This window comes from Bacillus rossius, chromosome 2 (genome assembly GCF_032445375.1).
Source record: "Bacillus rossius redtenbacheri isolate Brsri chromosome 2, Brsri_v3, whole genome shotgun sequence".
Lineage (NCBI taxonomy): Eukaryota > Metazoa > Arthropoda > Insecta > Phasmatodea > Bacillidae > Bacillus > Bacillus rossius.
Genome location: NC_086331.1, coordinates 20,949,589 through 20,972,726, shown reverse-complemented (window position 1 = coordinate 20,972,726; position 23,138 = coordinate 20,949,589). Strand labels below are relative to the sequence as shown.

General features: G+C 35.9%; 1 protein-coding gene across 5 annotated transcripts in view; it reads left to right on the top strand.

Moving 5' to 3' along the window:
* Positions 1–23,138, top strand: part of LOC134529156 (protein FAM13A) — a 174,398-nt gene that overhangs the window by 137,583 nt on the left and 13,677 nt on the right. For all 5 annotated transcript variants that reach the window (XM_063362937.1, XM_063362936.1, XM_063362935.1 and 2 more), the window contains exons 3-11: positions 1,912–2,080; positions 3,942–4,154; positions 5,785–6,085; positions 6,777–6,983; positions 9,117–9,234; positions 10,737–10,976; positions 16,523–16,627; positions 19,124–19,249; positions 21,794–21,978. In XM_063362937.1, coding sequence (XP_063219007.1) covers positions 1,921–2,080; positions 3,942–4,154; positions 5,785–6,085; positions 6,777–6,983; positions 9,117–9,234; positions 10,737–10,976; positions 16,523–16,627; positions 19,124–19,249; positions 21,794–21,978 — 1,655 coding nt within the window. In that variant the 5' untranslated portion in view covers positions 1,912–1,920. The remainder of the gene's footprint in view (positions 1–1,911; positions 2,081–3,941; positions 4,155–5,784; positions 6,086–6,776; positions 6,984–9,116; positions 9,235–10,736; positions 10,977–16,522; positions 16,628–19,123; positions 19,250–21,793; positions 21,979–23,138) is intronic.

Genomic DNA, 23,138 nt, shown 5'->3' with positions numbered 1-23,138 from the left:
ACGCGCCACTCCGGTGCGAGTTGCGACAGGACTGTCTCGAGCCACATCCCCGACTGCCAGCGTGGAAATGTATTTGGAGGAAGCGAGCGCATTGTTTGCATTGTTGTCACAGCGGAAGAAATGCCGTAAAACAGGAGATGTTGGATTATTACGATCTTTTGTTGAGCAATAACATTACGATTTCCAACCATATTAACTCCCCAAGTATTCCTTTGCAGGCATGTCCCAGATTGCGATTCCCTCCTGCGCCACTAAAACAAACCTTTCGGCGAGGGAACTCGACTCCGCCATCACTCCAAGAAACAGCTGTGTTGCAGGGAGTGGCTTGGTTGTGAATGCGCCACTCGGTGTGGGCAGTTCTGCTTGGTTTCATGTCACCGCGATGAGGGGCGTTTCTATTCGCGCGCTGGCAGTGGCCCAGTGTGAAGGGAGCCTTATGTCATGTCTTGCAATTTTAGCCTTTCTTTGTATCATAGACCCTCCCGAGAAGTCTTGCTGGTGCCACACCTGCCGAGATGGGAGTAGTACCAGCATGTTAGAAAACCCTCTAAAAAAAAAAAAAAAAAAAAAAAAAAACTGACAGTAGCACTTTAATATTATTTTCTTTCATTCCAAGTGTTCAGCTTAGCTAGAATCTGGTACGCTTTAAAACCACTTTCTTTGCCACAAAAAAAAATAGTTTGTTACTTTGAACAAAAACTCTGTTACTGCAACTATCAGATATGTACCTAGCTGCAAGCAAAACTTTGGTTCGACACGTATATTTACAGTAAAATCAAGCGTGCAACAACTTTCTTAATGACGGAAGTAAACTTACGTGCTATTGTTAAGAATAAAAGTTATTGCCACGATTCATATTATTGTAACCTCAAAGAAATAACAATGTTAAAACCAACTCAAAATAATTACATGATCATTGAAAGTAATTGTTTGTTGATGTTGGATTCACGTGGCGTAGCTAAGGTGACTGACGCCCCTGGCCAGAACTGAAAATGGCGCCCCTCTTGGATTAAAAGAGAGTGGGGGGAGGGTTCAGTAACGCGAAACCGTCGCGGCGGCTCCTCCCAGGGCCTTAACCGGGGGGGGGGGGGGGGGGGGGGGGGCAAGCGGGGCATACGCCCCGGGCGCAAAGCTGTGGGGGCGCCGAAATCGCTTCCATTGTAATTCCTTCCTACTAGAACTGGTAACTGGTAAAAAGTTTTTTTAACTTGCATTCCAGGAATGTCTAATCTGATTTACAATATAACGTCTCAAGATATTTAATGAACGAGTCAAGTGATTATACGGACTACTTTATGGACATATGCATGGAAGTTACAGTAGCACAGAAACTGTTACATGTAGGTATGGAAAATGCTTAAATAGCACCATTTTTCCGTGGGAAGGCCCCCGGACCCCCCGCTTTATTGGTGTGGTATGTGCAAAAAAAAATACGGGGGGGGGGGGGGGGGGCGCATGAATATCCATTCATGCCCCGGGTGCCAGACTAGTTGCGGCCCTGCCCCCCCCCCCCCCTCCCCATCAATCTGCCACCCGCTCGCTACGCCACTGTTGGTAGACATTTGTGTGAAGGTGCAGGAGTGCAGCAGTGCAGGGTGTCCACAGTTAGTACTTTCGTACTAGATCTAGTACTTTTATAAGTTTTTTAGTGGTCAAGTACAGATCTAGTACTTTTTTCTTTAATATAATATTATTACAGTAACTCCAATATGTTTTATTACTAAGCGTAATTATTTTATGTATGTGTGTGTTTGGTGTGATATATTTAAGTTAGAGCATTGCGAGGTCATAATAACTTCCTAAATCGTTAAAACCATAACAAATTATAATCTAGTAGTTTTTTCTCGCCTAAGTTGGTACGGAATATTTTTTCCTCGCGGACACCCTGCAGCAGTGTCGGTGTTGTCGCAGCGGAGCGCCATGAGGCGGCCGACGCTGGACGACTGCTGCGCCGGGAAGGACAGCCGGCTGCCGGCCCGGCCTGGCCGCGTGTTCGGCGCGCGCCTGGACCAGCTGCCGCGCGGCCGAGCCGGCGTGCCGAGCGTCGTGGCCCGCCTCTGCGGCTTCATCGAGGCGCACGGTGACTCCCGAACTATCCTGACCTAATCAACCGTCCACAATGTTTTAAAGTATTTATAATGTAGCTAACCTAACCAGGGGCGCAACAACAGGGGGGGAAGGGTATTTTGCCCGCCCCCCCCCCCCCCCGGGTCAGTAACCTTGAAGTGGGGGCAAATGGGGGCAAAGAAAGTGCTGTATAATCAATTTTTAGATAATAAAACTGCTTAAATAGCACCATTTTCCACCTTGAAATACAAATTTTTCCAGGGGAGGACCCCCAGTCCCCCCCGCTTCAATAGGGGGGATCGATGATTCTTTATAAAAAGGTATATTGGCCCCCCTTTGGAAATTTAGTTGTTGCGCCCCTGAACCTAACCTAATTGACCATTAGTATCCTTTTATCAACACCGCCATATTTATTTACAATGAACAAAAAAAACCAAAGATGCACGATCTTGCGTTTGGCACTTTCATCTGTGAAAAGAAGGCTTCCCTTGCTGCAAGCTTGAATTAAGTTTGTCATACAAGATTACCATACTTCACAGAACTGACGTTATGCAATGTTGCTTCAAGAGTAAATCAAACTTGGCACTTTAAGCATCCAAATTTGAAAATAGCTTTGCTAGACTCCACATGATGGGCCTTTTGAAAGTGTGCTACAATAAGCTCGAATCAAGCCTGTCACTTCATTACAGGGCTGCTGGCTTGAATAAAGCTTACATCAAGCTTGAATAAAGGTTGCAGTAGCCAGAAAACTTTGCAAGCCCAATTCAAACTGACTGATATAAGTCTGTGTCATAATTGTTCAAGTTGCAACCAGTTTTACATGGCAAGCTTGCACAGCAAGTCTCGTTCGAGTAGCTCTGAAAGCTAAAATGGGGCATGCCTCTATAGGTTTCATACAAGCTCTGGAGATCCTTGGTGGGCACCAGCACTAATGAGGCTATGGTAGCAAGTTCAATCCCAGCCACATGGCATGACTGAAATTTAAAATTTATGACAGAGTCTGTAACCAAGTGGTGTGAGCCCACTACAATCTTGGAGGTCCAGTCGTCTTAAGTTTATAACCATGTGCGGTCAATTTAAAAACCCTACTTTACCTTTTCTGTACAGGCTCTGTACCTGCTCCCTGTGTCTGTGCACAAGCAACTATGGACGTTTCCATTGCTTTGGCTAAAATTAAATAAAAAACTCCAACACAGCACCCAATACATTATTTCTCAAATTAAACTTTTTTAGCTGAAAGAATTTCTTTAATTGGCTAGGAAACTAACTTTGGCTCACCATTTGGGCATAATGATGAGCTGTGAACCAAACAGTTAATTAGTTCACTGAACACTTTTCAAAAACCCTGTGTTTCTTTTTTATTTTTAGTTCATTGTATTATCTTTCATTATATGTCAAATTTGACATTGACATAATAAGACTAGTGACTTGTAGCATTTACACAATTTTGTGAAATGGTTTGTAATTTAAATATGAATTCTTGCTCTAACATGCAGAAAATTGAAAGAAATGTTCCCTGGTTGGTTGAAAATTTTAGTGCATATTGAGCTAGCTTTTAAGTTTATTGATATGCTTGGTGTAGTCGAGTAGTCATGACAACCCAGATATTAGATCATGAGAGAGAAGGTGAGGATTCAGCAGTGGTAGAATGTAGGTGGTGGTGACAGTGGTAGCACTCCAACAAAACTAACTTACTCAAGACAGTGTCTGCCACTTGCTAAACATATTGATCTGTACTTGTTAGGTTTCAAACCCAGATAGGCTTTGAATTCTATTCCATTCTGTATATGGTAATTTTTAGAGCCAGTATTAACATTAAAAAATTTAGCCAAATGTTAAGTTTTTTCAGAATCTTATTATACTTAATGTGTCAGGTCTACACTGCGGTGGGCTGTTTCGGCTGACGTGCGGAAATCAGAAGCTGGTGGAACACCTCAGAACATCGTTTGATCGCACTGGAGATGCAGACTTGGAGAGTGTTGCCGATGTTGCATCCGTTGCATCTTTGTTGAAACTGTGGATTCGAGAACTTCCTGAGCCAATCATCATGAGTGAAGTGGCAGCAAAATTTCTTCAAATACAAGAAAGTAAGTATACAGTGCTATTTTAGTTGGTACAGTAGTGTCTACTATACATTATTTAATTTAGTGTACACACTCATTCATACAACTGATTGTAATTGAAGTGTTTTAACATTTTTAATCTAAGAGATGTATTGAAATTCATATTGACTACAATCCATAAATAACCAATTTTAAGTGTACTCGGTAAGCCATTGCATGATGATATGCAATACATAAGTCTTGTTTTGAAGCGGTCAATGTATCATGAATAATTTTAATGGTTGTGTACTTGAATTATTCTGTAAACAGCATAAAATTACTTTTTTTTTTAGTGTCGAACACAAATAATAATGATAAGTCAGTGATCCACAAATTTGGAACAATGCATAAAATAGGAGCATATGCAGAATTTCATTTCAGAGATGGTAAAGGGGGGGAGTGTTGTATAACCTCTTTGCCTGATTTTTGCTTTCAAATTCTTTCCTTTTATTGGTAGGAATGATAGATTTTATAGGATTTGTGGGGGGGGGGGGGGGGGGGGAGATAAGCTACCATCTACCCTCCCTGCGTACACTCCTGATGTAAGATGTATGTAAACATTTTAGTGAATTAGACTCGGGGAAAGCTGGTTTTCAGAGAAAGCAGGGGCGGGATCCAGTATATTATCTTGGGAGGGGCGAATGATGGAGGATTTTTGGGTGGTATGGAGTACCTCCCAGTTTAACGGGAAGTCTGAAATATTGAAAATAAGGGCATCATTAAACGGTTATTTCAACACATTTCTCACATCTTTCACATCTATTATCAAAGAAATTAAGTAATTTATATGTTATCACTACAGTTTTTTTTTGATCCATCACACCTCCCATAGGAAAAAGACACTATCATACTTAAAATTGAATCCATATAGCTATTCATAGTTTATAATGTGGTTTTTGCAATTGCAATGGTGCTTTTATGCAGATAATAATTTTGACTGACATTGCATTATGTAAATGTTGGTTGGCTCCAGTGTGATAAAAAGACTCGTTCGAATTATAGTGATGTAACTTCTTGTTGTGTATGTAATGGCTGTCTGTGTAGCCTATATTAGAAATTGCTTCCTTTCATAGAACTTAATTGTTGGTAATCAGCATCATGAATCCGATCAGTATCATTAAACATTTTGTGGATTTTCTTGCTATGCATAGATGAGATTATAAATTGAAGGGGCAAGGTGTAAACTATATAATATATGGAAAAATGCAAAATGTTTAAGGGAAAAGTAGAAAACATGTTTTACTTTACTGCAACAAATAATAATAATAATAATAAAAAAATAATAATACAGATTCACAGTGTTTCCTAGTTACAGGCTTTACTCTACAAACCTCTAAAAGTTGTGTATCAATATGGTTCAGTGTTCTTTGACTGCTAGCTGGCCGAGAAGCTGTTGTCTTTCACAGAGTTACATATGATTTTGTTAGTTGGTTTCCAAAATATTTCTCATTGGCTTTATGAACTCCAGGGCATATATGATCAATTCTAGGTCCAGTGGTATAATCATCAATACCAATTTAGGATTTTTTTGATCTTCCTGCTGCTTAATTTTTTGTTACTAACTGCATGCTTCAAGCAAAATATTGGCTTTGTTTAGTTTAAAATGTGTTTACAGACTACACAGAAAACAACACGGAATGGCGTGAAGCTGTATGTCAGGCAATTTTGACCCTACCTGAAACAAACATCAGATTACTGTGCTATTTGCTTCATTTCCTGCACAACTACAGCCAGCATTCTCCTCACCCCAAGTGCCACCACCGCATGTCAGGAGGAGTGGCAGCGGTCTTCAGCACCCTGCTGATCCTGCAAGCCATTGAATGGAAGAGAACCATTAGGAGCATTCAACATTTGCGCCTATCCAACTTTTTCATGATCAAACTGATTTCCGAAGCAAACAATGTGTGCAATGAAATGTAAGTAGTCGTGAACCCTTAGAGTTCCATTAAATCACAACCCAATTTTTTTTTAGAATATTTTATTTATAGTACACTTCGCTAACCATGTTCACCTTTCTAATGAACAGTTCTTTAGTGGCCTCATTAACATATATTCAGTTCCAACGAGTATGTGAAACGTCATCAAACTGTAATTGAAGGAAGATATAAAATAAATGCAAGATAATGAATAAAAAATTTAAATAATATTGTTATTCCATATAACTATATAATAAGGGCCTTTTCAACACTGGTTTGGATAAGAACATTTATAAAATCACCTCACTAACAATAATTACATGCCAATATTTTACATTTAAATTTACATATTGTAGTCAGAAGCAACTCGACACTGTCATACCTGTTAAAAAAAATCTTTGTTAGTTAAATGAAATTTTTTAACATAAATATACCAATGTACATAATTATATAATAAATTGATGTTCATTAATTCACTGTTATACCTAAAATGAGGTGGGTTCTTCTTAATGAATGTATGTGGTTGTCTGAAATGAAACTACATACCAGTAACTAGAACATTAGAAAAACTAGGCTAAAAGAACTTTATAACAATAGGCAATTAAAACTTTTTATTGCTTGTTTCATATAAGATAAGACATTCAAGTGCTGCATGCTAAATGCTGTGTGTGTAAATTCCATGACTCAACAGATTTGGAGTGTACTCTGTGGCCCGTCATGAAGCAAGTCAAGCTCTGTGCATCCACTACAGACCTGGTGGTGACGGTGCCAACAGTGTCTTTGACGACTGTGCAGCCGAGCCAAGGGCTCCTGGGGTGACCATGCACAGCTCTCAGCGCAAGAGGAAGGACTGCCAAGAGCCCCTCAGCATGGAATCTCACGAGAGGAAAGTGATCAGGTGAGATATTTTTGACGTGACGTCTAATAAATCGATGAACAACAGATGCACGCACGAAAAAGGATGACTCATTGTCCCGTTACACTGTCCCGTTATGCGCATTGTCCCGTTACACTGTCCCGTTACGCTCATTGTACGCTTGCGCCACATCTATCTCTCTTCCACTCGATTGGAACAACCATCGATTTGACTTTTCCGAGGCACATTAAACTTGAAACACTCCCATTCATTTCCTACTTTTCCTATCATCGTCCTATCCTTAACAGAATAACACAGATTGGAAGAAGTTAAATAGCAAACATGTATAAAAGTTATAGTTAAAATAATCTCTTCGTTAAAGTAATAAACATATTTGAATTAATGAGTGCAAAAAAAAGTAAATTTATCAATTAAATTGTAGATTTCATTTCACTCCTTCTTTGTATAAAGGTTATAGTTAAAATAATCTGTCCGTTAAAGTAATAAACATATTTGAATTAATGAGTGCAAATAAAAGTAAATTTATCAATTAAATTGTAGATTTCATTTCACTCCTTCTTTGTATCCATACAAAATAGTGATAATTCAATAAAAATGATTCATTTTATTTATAAAAGCATGCAATCATTTCATTAATGTTTTGTTATGACGTTGTCACGTTAAACTATCGTCCGTAAACCGACTTTACAGACAACCAATTTTTTAATTGTGAATTTGTTTGGTTGGAATACCTTGGAGGCATATAAAATAAAAATAAAATACTGTGGTACTTTTTTTTCCCCACCTTTCAAAGTACCAAGGAAAAAATGTGCCAACATGCAGTAAAGTGTTAAAATGTAGAAATGTTTTCTGTACAAGCCTAGTATATCGCTGGTTGATCTTTGCAGCGTAGTGGTACGGGGACTTCAATTTTAACTGTTATTTCATGGGCAGGGCTGTGTGACATGTTGATATCGACACGATGTGTCTATATTGTTTTAGAATAATATTCAACTTATTGAAGTCTCAAGGTATCTAAGGTATTCTCTCAAACTCTTCATCTCTAAGGTGGAAGTTTGAGGCTGAAGTGTTGAGGTCTCAATGACATGCTGAGGCATCATTTTAATAAAATTCTACCTAGGCTTAAAATTTGAGGGTAGCACATTATTAAATATGCTGTTAAGTTCATAAAATTTTCAGCATTTATCTTTAATATTTTTACTTGGGTACCTACATCTCTAAAACAAATAAAGAAAAAACTCTCATTTTGATATTCTTAAACAACTATTACAAAAGTAAATGTAGACAGCTGGGAATAATTCAAGGCATATCACAAGGCCTACACATGAATGTCAAGACTAACATGTTGAATTCTAAATTGTAATTAAATTAATGTTTACATTTTAAAAATCTTTTTGTTTAGAATACTTTACTAATATTATGAAAAAATGTAACAAAATTTGGTCCTTTAAAACAATAGATACTCTATATATATATAAGTGAATGAAATATACTGTAACTTAAATATAAATTAAATCTTAATGCAGAATTTTGCATAGCAATATTAAGACATGTTGAGGAAGAAATTTTTGAAACGATCACTGCTATTGGGACTGAAAGGTCTAATTTTTATCGACATGTGAAAGACGTTGACAATCTAGATAAAGTTATTGATGTCATGTGTGTATTTAGGATGTTACTTTTTAAGCAATTCCTGTCTAAGCTTTCTGGCATAAGGCCAGATGTTTAAGAAAGAAAATGTACGAAACAGAAACTGTAACATGAGTTGGCTTTAAAAGGGTTCTTTTGATAAAGTTTAAAAGCAAAAATATAAATTTCAAAAAACTGAATATTTTACTTGTAAGTATTGCAAGTAACCATTATTTTTTATATCCCAAAACATTCTAAAAACTGATATTAAGGAGCCCACTCATAATAGTGGGCATGATTACCATAATACTAGATGTGTATTCTACCACTGACTGATTCCAATTTCACTATTTCTTGCATGACAGTTTAGGGATGCGTAAACATTAAAACACATTGTTACATATAAAATTTATTTTTCAGTGCCTATACACATTTTTAAACTTTTGTGATCTCTTAGATACCTAAGCGCATAGAAACCAAAAATTTAACGAAAACTAATTTTGTTGTAATTTGTTTGTGGCTCAGGTCGAATTCCGAGGAGAGGCCAATGGAAGGATATGCTAATAGCAAGGAGATGCGCCGTGTTAGTAGCCATGAAGACTTTGCTGTAGTGAAGGGAAACACTCGAAAGAACGTGAACAAGGTCAGTATTTAAGATGAGTGTCGCCATCATGCTCAAGTGACAAAGGTCGTGGATTTAGTCCCAACTCCTGGCATGACATAAAGTGACCACTGAGACAATACACAAGTGGTTTGGAGTCCACTATAATATTGGAGGCAGTGTCACCTAAGCCTCTGTGCATGACCATGAAATTAAAAAACTTATATTTATCTTTTCACCCCACGACTTGAATAAAATTATAACAAAGCCTAAAATTTAAGGGTAGCTCATTAATGAATATTTTTTAAAGTTCATCAAATTTACAGCATTTAACTTACAAATATTTTTACTAAAAAAAAAAAAAAAAAATACAGAAAAAAACTTTCATTTTGATATTCTTGATGTTCATAAACAACAATTACAAAAGTAAATGCTAGGACAGTGTGGAATAATTTACTAGTTCTAAGTTACCATGTTTTAAACATAATGAAAAATAAATAACCTAAATTTAGTTATGCGTTAGCTCAATTCCTGTTTTACCTGCCTATTTCAATTGCATGCTTACAGATTGTAATTAACCAAGCTGATTTCTTTAGTGCCTGATGTACAAAGTTCTTAAAATGAACAAATAGCAATTATGTGGTCAATAATATCTTATACATACTATATGTAAATATTTGGTAATGATTTATAACTTTCATATACAAATCAGTGGCATTGTATCACAATACACTGTAGCAACTGGTGTTCCCTTGCAAAATAATAGGTAATAAAAATTATATTTGAGAAGTGAAGTCTAAACTAGTATGATCATACAACGGTGCAACTTCAGCCTGGCAGCGACCTTTTTTTGCTTATAACTCTCTGCCATTCTCGCCCCAGCATATAACACACAAAACGCCAGCCTCTGCTAGCATTTAGCCTGGGTACTGTGGGCATGTGTAAGGAGACAGGCAGACTTTCACTGGCTGTACATGTGAGACATTGGATTTCTTCGAGATGTAATATGACCCATGGCAATGTCTTGGATCGGCAGTATGCTAGTTTCAGAGGAATTGTGCCAAGGAAATTAGAAAGGCGAGACATTCACATTGTTCTGGCCTTGAAAAGCTATATTTCTTACTATGCAAACTTGTCTTTTATCTGCTGCTCAAAAGCACATTATTTTAATTGACTTTAGAAGTAATCAAAATCTTTCATAACAATAACACAATTTCATCAGAAGTAAAATTATTAAATTTCTAGTACTATAAAAATTCTCTGATACAGTCATCTCAAGACTATGTGAATGTTGCAAGCCATTCCTTGTTTAATCTTTCAGCATAAAACATAGATGTTAATCAGCAATAGAAAACATAAAATTTAATGTGTGAAGGAGTTTACAATGCATCTTATATAAAACTGAAGGTCTCTACACTGTTAATCTGAAAGTGTACTAAAAATTGTTTAAAACATAAGAACAGGAAAAAGGTACAGAAATTTGCTTGGTTTGTAAGATTTTTAGCATACGTTTTTATACTCATGTTTCATGTGTATTTCCTTAGCATGCACTTCATGAACACAACACAAACATGCCGGAGACAGTGAGCCATGCTGTTTACAAAGCTGCTACAAATGACCAAAACATGTGGGAGGAAATATCAGACGATGAACATGAGAGACGACGAAGCACAGAGAGGTTTGCCCGCTCAGTTGTGCGCCGTGGACGGCGGAATGTTAGTCGTTCTCGACGAGTGTTCAACACGAAGGCAACCTTGGAGAGCAAAGAAGGCAGTTCCTCCAAGGTATTCACTTTTCTTTCAGTTTGTGAAAATATTGGGTCATTTTCAGCAATACTGAGGTAGTAAATTTCATAAGTAAGTAACGTATTTATTTTGTCAAAGAAGTTTAGTTTTTAGTGTTTTAAGTATACTGAAGGTGTCTGCATTAAACTATCTGGTACCACCATTTTCAATTTCAAAAACATTTATGGAATAAATAATTTCTCTTCAACTAATTCATTGTTTTTACTTGTGCTTAGAGCTTATCAATCTTTACTGCTGTATCAGGCTTTATCAGCCATCCTTTATAGCTGTACTCTTAAATATATTTTTCCCAGAGCACACATTTCTTCTTCTTAAGTATATTAGTTTATTTTGTAGTTGCTTGACTTCTGGATTGTAGCCGTGTCCAAGGCGAATATATCACAACGGTTTGGTCGACATTGCAGTCATCATCAGGGTAGAGTTACCTACTGAGGTTATTACAAGATCTCCTGCCTTTTAGTACTATCAACTGAGAGGGGATTGTTTCCACATTGGCTGCAGCTGTGGGATAATCACAGCCTTCCTTTCATCTGGTTGGCCTGTTGGTTTGGCCAATCGGAGCTGGGTTATGTGATTGGCTGGGGGTGCTGGCAAATCAGTGGCCTCTTCTCTTCTGATTGTCTGGACTGTTTGGCCAACCAGTCTTTTGTTAGATGAAAGGTTTTGAGGTTTTCTGAAGAGTGGATCATATATTCTGCTTAATTTGTAGCCATCTTCTCTATTTATGTTTGCTGGGTGTTTTAATACTTCTACTGATTATCGAATGTATCTTTTCTTGTATTGTCGGATGTTGGCTATGGTGTGGAATTGAATGAAATCAATGCTGTGTCTGGTTTCCAAGGAGTGTTCTGCTTTAGCTGATCGTGGGTTTTCATGTTTATAGTTGCTGATATGTTCTTTAACCCTTGTGATTAATCGTGGCTTATAGCAAGAGATTCTGATGTAAAATCTAGCCCCAGGTATGATTTTATGGTATCATTTCGAGCATAAACAGAAAACAAAAAATAATAATTCCCAGTTTTATAACTTTAATCAATTAAAAAAACTTTCACTCGATAAGAAATAACTACTTTAAATTGTACTAAATACTTTAATAAAGTAATGTCTAAAATACTTCCTGAAATGTACAGGAACAAACACTACACAAAATTAAATGCTGTAATAAACAATGATACTCTTGCCAGAATTTTTTTGTGTAATTTTACGGGGAGTTTACAGATATAGTCATAGGCGTGCCTACAGGGGGGGCCAGGTGGGCCATGGCCCCCCTAATGTAATCACTCAGATCGGCATTTTCTCTAATGCGTTCGTTAATATTCGTATATTCCTGGCACTGTGACACTCAAACTGTTTTTCAGTGTTGCAGCGTGCTAATTAACAATATTTTTAAACATTTTATCGTTCTGGAAATACAGCCGCCTTAGTTTATTTAAAACATGAGGTCATGGCCAAGCAAAAAAAATTAAGAGATTTGTTAAAGTTCTGTTGTCTGAATTGTTGTGTTTGCATTCACTAAAAAGAAGTTCATTTCAAGGTAGAACTGGACCAAGCTATCGGAAAATTCGAGGGGGAAAAATGTGTAAGTACCCTTTAAACATTGTCTATGGAAAAAAAACAACATATTTTCAAGATTGTTAAAATTATACGGATATAAATATTAACTAGTAAACATATCTCGTTGATACTGCACAAAAATATAAACACGGCAATGAGTGAATGTATTTAGGCTATTTAACATTCTAAATTCAACTTCTGATTTAAAAATTTAGCAGGGCCCCCCTAATGGAAATGTCTGGGCACGCCTATGGATATAGTTCCTACAGTGGCAGGATGTATGTGTTCTTCTTTTTACCACAGAAGCGAAATTAGATGCTGCAAGTCTGTTCATATGAGCATCCCTCCATTTAGTCTTCTCGTGTTGACCAACAGTACTTCTTTCCAACTCATGAATATGTTGTAATGTTGTTGCATCCCGATTCAGGTTCTCGAGGATAAACTTCATCTTTGTATCAATTTCTTCAGGACACAAAATGTATTCAGCACTTGGACCGTACTCCAAATCAGGACCAAGAGTGTTGTTTGGTCGTCTCTTTTTCTTTGGAGGGCCATCTTCGTACTGAAGATAGCGAACTGAACGGCATTTCTCTCTATTTTTTAAAACTGTTTTGAAGTACTTTCCTGGGCTTCGACCAAATTAGTTTTTCCATGTCCTGAAATGCCAGCTAGGACCACTTACATGGTCCAGTCCAGCTCCCATACAGCGAGCATGATAAGAGCCTCTTTTAGCAAAGTTAACTCGTTTTACACCTGAAAAAATAGCTCCCATACTCATATATCGCTCAGCCTGATTTGTAGTTTTGTTAAGTACGAGTCTATCAGCTTTCATCACCATAGGATCAAGAGCCTTTTCAATGGCTTCCATAATCCCCGAATCTTTCATCAATGTCACAAAATTTTCGTCATTGGTATTTTTTTTTTTACAGTATTCTGCACAGCAGTTTTCGTGACAACGGAATACATGGTAAGGACCATTTTTTACGTCCAGTTTCAATTGATGACAGATATACCAACAGGAGATTTTCCAGCACTTTTGATTGCTTTTCTGGCGCCGGATTTTAATCTTTCTGTTCTTGATTCAAACAAACGTCACGCAGAAATGACATATTTGTGGAAATTTTTTGCAAATGGTTTTGATAGTTTTTTACAATATGGTTTGCACACTCAACTTTTATGGCTGCCCTTCCGTAAGGAACTCTTTTTTATTCTAGAGTAAACATTCAAATCTCCGTCACCAGTGTAAAACTTGTATTTTAACTCGTGCTGTTCAATACTCATGCAGAACCCTTCTACAATTATAGTTTGTTCCATTCCAGTGCTTGGACCACTATAGTTTTAAAGCAAAGATGTTCCTTCACCTTTTTTTCTTTGAGTCTTGCTAATTCACATGCTGAGAAATACTTCCCTTTCACTCCCAGATACAAGAGTTGGTTTGTTTTGGCTCCAATAATGTAACCCTTAAAAAGAAAAAGAAAAGTTGATTTGCACGTTTTGAATGGATGTTATAAGTACTGAAATATTTTGTTTGGTGAACAATAGACTACAGAGCAAGCATTGGTGTAAACAGTGAGAATACTCACCACTCCACTTGTTGAATTGTAACTATGACCGTAAGTCCTCTTGTTTCAGCCACCGTCCCCTATGACACTAATAAATGGTGTACCATTTTCTACGTTTCCTTTGGCAATAGCTAGATCTTTTTCTTTTTTTCCATTTTCTTATAATTTTCTTGGAAAGTTGTTCTTGCCAAAACTAAATAAAAAAACACCATCGTATTAATAGCATTAAGTAAACTTATGCAAATAACATGTACACATATTTCACCACACAAATGCAACACATTATAGGGGTGTGTGAATAGTGGATTTTGGTGGTTGAATATTTTTGAATTGACTAGGAAATTTTTTTAAATTTATTGCGAATAATTTTGAACTCAAAAAATTATCTTACATTTTCACTTAGATAGATAGATGACAATACAAAACGCAAGTAGTGAAAAAAATAATACTAAATTAACTTTTGCAGACAAAGTGAAAATTTCACCATGTTTATTAACTATTGAAGTAATATGAACATCCTTAATATTCACATTTCTCAGATTGAAATATTAAAAAATGCAGTGCTGTACTTTTTAAAATAAAAAGTAAAATCCAAATTCCATGATCGCAAGGAATAACATATCTCGCCAAGTAGAGACTCTTGAGGAGGGTGGGGGGGGGGGGGGGGGGGGGGGGGGGGGGGGAAGGTGAGAAATGCGGTTGAGAAACTGTAAAATTTGAAGGAAGTAGGCTGAAAAATAACTTGTTGCACTCATAGGTGCCACGTGTTGAGATCCTCTCATGAGTACTATACTACCAGCCAGCTATCTACTCTATGTCGATGGCCCACTAAAGAGTAGCTGGAATTTGAGATTCAGTGCTTCGTTTGGTGTTGTCACAGTTCGCCCACACATGTACATACCCACACCACTTGGATGCAGACATTCCTCCATCTGCCCGAAAGTAGCGGCAATCTCCTGAGAGTTCTGTTGATCTCTTCAGGAGTGTCACATAAAAACAACTACCTCACCATATACTCTCTACTGAAGTCAAAATTTTACTTTAATCTGTAATTTAAAACAATTTTCTCCCTTCAAAAATGAAAATATTAGCAACTTACCGACATGGTTTCATTGAAATATCTCTGGCTGAATTAAACAGGTTGGAAAACTGGAATTATCATTAAATTAAAATTGCCGCTTAATCTACTGAGCTTTTTTTTTAAATGTAAACCTGAGCATGCGAGTATGAAATCCATTATCCTAAAACTTCTCACACAGGGGATCTAAGTTGTTCCAAAATATGTACAATATATTTAATCCATCTAAGGTACAAGTTTCAAGTTTCCACTTTTGGTTCACATTGTCATGAACTCCAACAAAAAAAAATTAAGGGGGGGGGGGGGGGGTGAAGCCAGTGCACTGAGGTTCTCACGGTAGACGAATTAAGTAAGAAATTATTGCAGGAGTAACGAATGGTGCTAAGAAATTAAGTTTGCTGCTGAATATGGGTTGAATTCCCCAACGTAGCCATGTTAATTTTTTATGTCTTACACATAGACACTGAAAATATTTATGTTAAATTGTAGGGCACTAACTTTATTATAAGCCGTAATTAATTTAAAAGTTAGCTAATTGTAACCAACAAATTGGATTTGACAGCTTAATACTCAAGTGAATGAAAATAATACAATTGAATTGAGAACAACCTCCTTTTTTTAAGTTGGTTAAAAATTGACTTGTTTTCATGCTTGCCAAATATAATTTTCCACGTAAAACTGCTTGTTTACTCGTACTTTTAAGCTGTGGATTTTTTTTTTTTACCTAAATTGTATGTATATAAAAATAAACACATTTCTTGAATCCCAGATAGTTTAGTTTGCAAAGCGTCACTTGATCAAATTTCAAATATAAAAATTGGATGTTTTTGAAAAGCACATTATGTCACAAAATGTTTTTGCCCAAAAACACTTTGGAGTAGATGGAAAAAATAATTAAAACTATAAAAAATTTGGGTTCACCTTCTCTTCAAACTTTTCGCTTTTCGCAGCACAGCCATGCGTCTCTGATGAGTGTATGCTCAGAGTAGTATCAGTAGACTTCAAAATTGGTGTAGCCTGTTCTGAGGGTGATGTTACTGCCCACGTCTCATTTACAATTACCTCATTCGGCTTATCTCATGCATTATTCATGTTTGTTAAATATCTTGCTCTAAACATTCTCCAGTGCATGCTGACACTACTTCAGGTAGGAAAAATGTAAGTTTTTGTGTTAGCTTACTTTAAATTACCTATCAGAGAAAAATGCAGATAAGCTTAAGCAAGTGCTTTTTGATAATTTGATGTGTCATATAATCTTAGACTGGTTTTGTAACATTCTTATAATAAAATAAGTTAAAAAGATTTATTAATTTTATTTTTTATTTTTATAGGAAAATGACACACTGAAAGAAAGATCATGTCAACAACAAGCATCTGATATCAGTATTTCTGGAAATCGACAACAGAGCTTAGATACCCTTTCAAAACGTCAACAGGTAATTCTGTAGTAAACAATTAGCACTAACAAATCTATTTTATTTCATTTATTGGTTTCATAGAGCTAACTTAGTGCATCCTTAACCAATGTGTTTTCATTATAAAAAATTAAATTAATATAGTTATATAAACAGTGTCTGGCAACCAATTTCAGATAATAATTGCAGCAATGAGTTTCTACCAGTTGCTTTTGATTTTGAATTATGGTATGTGCGTGTTTATTTTGTACTCAAGCAGCCCATATAATTAGCCTTGGAGCCTAAAACAAATATTATGAAAGGAAAATTTACATTGAAAAAGTGAACTGACCTACCACTCTACGGCCACCAGGTTTACCAGTCTCCAGTGAGCAGGCTGCTAAAGAGAGGAAAATGCACATGTTACTGCAGTAGAAATGACTCACAACTCTAACAAGCTCGCAATGTAGAATAACCAACACACATACCTGACAAGTTGGCCTGTACGAATATTCAAATTGTTGAATATGAATACAAATAATAAACTATTTATATTCAATTTGACCTCAAATACTATCACTTTGAAGTAATGAATATTTGTTTCCTTACAAATATTTGACATAGCATACCTCATGAGTTTGTTGTATACTAACGTTCACAGTCGAGGTCATTTGTGTGATATAAATACCTGTTTTTGATGTTTTAATGGTACTTCATAATCAAAAACATGAACAATAAGTGAGGTTTTAAACATGCCACAAGTATTCAAAGTTTTTTTCACTACTGTCTCGCTAAACAGTAACAGAAAAATTGTGTGAACAGTTCAAAAAAGTCATTTTTGATTTAAAACTTGAAAACAAATTATAATTAGTATTAATTTTGTCACACCAAATATCGTGGTCACAAATTATAATTAGTATTAATTTTGTCACACCAAATATCGTGGTCACATGCACCAGAAGTGGAGAAAAATAAATAAACATGAACAACTACAAAACTTGGACACTCCATTGCAGCGGCCATTAAAAGAAGTAAACATCATAGTTTCAACAGCGGTGTATAAGTCAATAGTTTCATTTGATTTAACACAATGCGACACCGTAGCATCTTCCTTGCTGTATGTACCCATGATGAAACAGAAGTTTTGACTTAAAATATAAATATAAAAACAACTTAATGGTTTAAGATTTTAGATGAAACTAGCAGAAATTAAGTTTTAATATTACTAAACAAAAAAAAAATTTACTTGATGCGGTATCAACGAAAACTCATTAGTAACTAGGGTTTGAATATGTAAATATAAGATCATTTTATTTGGGAGTACAGCATAAAAAAAAATATTCGCTTTTTTGAGAAATGGGTTGCATTGGATTTCACTGTATTTTGCAGTTCGCAAAAATTTTTGGATCAACATGTACACTGGAAGGTTATGGAAAATAAGGTGAATTGGACCTGAAATGAAAGGTTTGTTAGGTGAGGTTAGGTTATATTAAGATAGTTTAGCTGCATGATTAAAACCACAGTGTTTTATTTTATAATTTTAATATTTTAACAAAACATTTTCATTTAATTGTAGCTGACTTAATCTAACCAGCCTTTCACTTTATATTACTTTTCTAATTTTCCAGAGCTGTTTCATGATGTGAAAAAAAGTTTAGTGGGATTTTAATTATCATTATTACTTTTTGAATTCAATATTCGTATTCGTGAATAATTTGTTTGGTATTCATATTCGTATGCTATTCAAACTAAACCACTGATATTCGCACAGTCGTTCAGCGAGGCAAAGGACAATTTTGATCAATTTAAATAACCAGAAAAGATTTGGTTTAGATTTTCCTTACTTTGGAGTGCAAGTTGGCCTTAGTCAAGACAAAGACAGGAATTGGTTGTCTGCACTTTGGAGGAGTGTGGCTTACACTGCAACATACATGCTAGTGTAGGGTAGGATGCAAGTGGTACAAATGTTGTGATCAAAGAACACCTCAGCATATTCTAATACCATGACATCATTTAAGCTTATAACATAACTTAACATTAGGGATAAAGGTGTGAGTTAGGAACATTGTAGCTGCCGAAACCTTTTGTGAGGGTAGCGTAGACATACAAATAAAAAAGTATAACTATCAACTTGATATTTCAATATAGAGCCAGCTGAATTGTTAAATAATTATTTGAATGTTACATTCTTATAAGTGTGGCTCCAGAGGGGGACGCTAGGTGTTATTGCCCTTCCTAAGCCCATGTCTTAGTTATTTTATTTAGCAGGGTATGTTTATGTTAACTTGAATACTTGAATACTTTAATTCTTGTGTTTAACTTTTCTTTGATCAAAAGTTATATGAAACTATTACATTTCAGTATTTGAAACCATAAATTTGTAAATATTCCAAGCCTATCTCTGACTTACCTAATGCAGTGTTTTGCAACTGCATTTTTTCTTTGTATGATAGACCCTCCCGAAAAATCTTCTTGGAGCTGCCCCTTCATTCTTAAAAAAAATCTGTGAATTTGAACTCCTCTAAATCTTTTTCACAGGATCAAGATCGTTCTCCATCACCTTCTCCTACGCCATGCAGCCCTCCTCTGGATTTGAGGATACTTCATCAGCAGGTGGACTGCACCGAGCCACTCACCAGTCATGGCAGCTGGAGTTTCCAGCCGGTCAGTAGTGGTCATCCATAGTCATCCATAGTCATTAGTAGACACTTAATTAAATCTGCCAAAATACCAGTGTTCCCTTGTTCTGGCCTTCAGTTGTTAATCACATGTTTCAAACTACACCTACATAAATTCTTGGAAACACAGCATTTGGTTTTCCATGACCATAATAATTGCACTAAATTAAAATGATAAAACCTTTTTTTGGCTTGTTGATTATGTCACCAACATCCTACCTTTTGGACCCGAGGTCTCATGCTAGAATCAGGTGGGCTGGGATCATTAGAAAATAAATCCTCATGTGATTAGTATGGTAGTACTACTTTTGGGGATTTTATTGGGGAAGGGAGTGGATGAGGCTATTGGTTATGGAGAGTTTGAAATATTTATATTGGTGGGAATATTTTTAAGATGGGCAATATATTTTGGGGATGGGAATTCATTGTAGGTGTGAGTTTATGGTGACTGTGGTGGTATTTTTGTAGTGGAAGTAAAGTGTTATTGTGAGATTGGGATTTATTATCAAGTACTGTAGTGGAAAAGTTTTCATATTTTCAATGTTCATAACATAGATTAAAAAAAATTGTGTTCATTCTTCATGATGCTGATTTACTTCAGCAGTTTAAGCTTTTTAACTGGTTTATTTTCCACAGTTAAACCTCATGAATTCAAACTTGAAGGAATTATAATTGCATTTCTTGACAAAAAGGTTTTGTAGTATTAATCACACTATACAAAGTAATTTAAAAGAAATTTGAATGTTGGGAAATAGGTATACAGGTTCCAATTATATAAAAAAATTTACAGGGTCCTACACAAATATTAAACACTTCATAAAAAATTCCAGTGATTAAAAAAAGGGGAATACAGAAATGTAAACTTTCAGAAAGCACAAGCAAATTTCCAAGGTCCTATAAGTATTTACAGACAATTTTATAGAGAATTGCAAAAAAAATAAAAATGTGAGTTATGACACAAACACTGAAATATGAGAAAATACATGTAACACTGAAATGAAAATTAATACAAAGTGTAACACCAAAATGTAATTTAATTAATGAAATAAAACATAAATTTGAACAAAACTTAAATCACTGTTAATGCTATTCTTCAACATCCAAAATAGAGTATCATTATTTTAGCATGTAGCTTGTAACAAAATGTATGAATAAAGTATATTGTGAAAACTAATTATGTATGGATATTTGTCAGTCAATTATTTAGTACCTACTTACTATCTTTTTAATTCTTTATTTCTTTACGATTTTAAAACATACACATTCTTTCTACTTAAAAATAAGAACAGAAAAACAGCAAAAAAAAATATATCTTAACAACATGTTCTCTTATACTGATGACTCGCACCGGCCGTTATGGTCAATTGTCGCCTCGCAGGGGCATGTGCGCGGTTATGTGTTTGTGGTGAACATGCTCAGTGCCGGGAGAGAGAAACGTGGTACTGCGCACCGATATATCGATTGCCGCCCCCGTGAAAATCGATCGGGGTTTAGGTCTACAGATATGTCTCATTAAGTATGCACCAAATTAATCGACAATGTTTTCATTGACACATAAGACACAATCTTTAAGAATTACTGACCTGATGTGAATTCGCTCAAAAGTCCTGGACTCATCCAGTCTGGAGTTGCGCGGGTCTTTTACGCAGGAAGGACCCCTAGTGGCCGCGGCCATTTGGGGTGAGCAGGCAGTTGGTCATCCCTTGTCGGTAAGACTAGATGCAGGTCGCACCGTGGAGCCTGTCGTACTTTGTGATCATCTGCCTTCTCTGTGATACTGAGTTAATGAACCTTTTCTTTCGTTCAGGCTTTGCGGCTAGTTCATCAGCTGGCCTGAATTCGCCAGCCACTTAATTTAATGTGTCCTGGTGATATTTAAATCTCCATGGGGACTTGCAGTGCTATTTTAAATTTATTACTATGGCATATTATTATGAACTTATTGAAATCCCACAGAGGCATGTCACCAATGAAAATCCTGCATTTTATTTGTTTTCCTTACCCATAGATTCCAAGGCAATCTGTTGCATTCTAGTTACATTACATGTCCGTACATTCTAGCACATTTTAAATTTAAAACATGGAAAATCACCTCCAGATATAGGACTCCTAAATTAGGGGTTAAGTGTTAAAGAGGTTCATTCAGTAAAACCCTCACACCATTTCACTCGCAATTAAAACAAAAACCATTGCAGATACAAAAAAAAAATCGTAGAGGCCTTTTCTTTTCAAGATTTAATTTTCTACAACTTTTATTCTATGTGTTTTTTCACTACAGTGCATGTTTTTGAGATATGGTGTGAAATTAAGACACTTTGGGAAGGTTCAGGATTTTAACTTACACTTAAATCTTATATATTCAGTTATTACAAGTAATCGTAGTTAAAAGGATTTCTCTCACCCTTGTAAGCTCTTGTAATAGCGAGATTCCACTGTAGTACTTAGTGCATTATTTTTTAATGTTTTGTCATTAAATTTTTGAAAATTAATATTAAAACTATATTTTCAAAACATTCTGTCTTGTTTTCAGGAAGAGGAATTCCCGAACAGCCATGTGATGCTATCGCCAAGAAACTCCATGATTCTGACTCGGCGAGTAGCTTTAGACCCCAGTGTGCCACCTTCTCCTCCTCAAGAACATAACGTCCCTGTGCCTGTAAATGGCATTTTGGCTGCACAGGCCAGAATGAAACATCTTGCGAAGCAGATGACCAAGTGAGTCAGTCTTTAATACTTTAAGGAATCTACTTTGGTCACTGTACCCGACACAAGTCTGTGTAGTAGCTTAGCCTGTTCCTGGAATAACCTGACTGGTCAGAGATGCTCTTTGTTGTAAACTGGTATCCATCTTTTTGCATTGTGGTACGTACTTGCACAATACAAGTTGGTAGCATGACTACGCCTACAAACATTTTTAATTTAGTAAATATCTTAATGCACAGTGTAATCCATATTTTAACACTGAAGAGTCATAACTAACATTTACTTAAATAGTTATCAGAATGTCACAGAAAACTGAGAAACAGTACATTTAATTTATTGGAATACGCGCAGAACCCTGTTATAATGTTTTTCAAGGGAGCACAAGAAAAAAACATTATAAGCAGGAAAACGTTATAAGCAGGAAATCTCAATTTTGCACTTAAAAATGTTCGAGCTTTGTACCAATGGACTCACCAAGCTATGTAAACAACTTTAATGTTAAAACCAAATAGTATACTTGATACATGAATTTTCTGAAACAAGCCAACAATTTTTCAACTTCGTCTTGTTCCCTGGTTAAATTTTGTTTGTCTTTAAAGATACACTGCCACGTTTTTTTGTAAAATTGTCTCACGATTCATGATGACAACATTAAGAGTGAGAACGTCTACTCCTTTGCCACCTGAAAATGTTTAATTTTGGGATTCCTGCGTATGAATGAAAAAAAAAATTATTTGTAAGCAATAGAAAACACTTTTAGTTATGCCCTCACTCAATGGTTGGCAACTTAAATATCGTAGGACTATGTACGTGCATCTGAATACCCACTGGAATGGCAAGGAAGAGAAGAGTTGACTAAGGGTGCCAACTGACACGTAATTATGAACATTGTGTACCTTCAGTATATTGCATAAAATTGTATTTTAACAAACTTCATGTATTGTATGGCAGTGATTGTAAACATAAACATACATAAAGGAATCTTTTTATCGTAAGTGTTGGAATAATTTGGTTTTGAAACATTTTCCCCCATTTATTGAATGTTAGAAAGCAAACATTATAAGCAGGAAATTACACTATTTATGAACGTTATATGCAGGAAATAAATACATTGTCCTTATGGGGGAAATATTGGGACTTTAAAAATATGACATTATAAGCAGGAAAACATT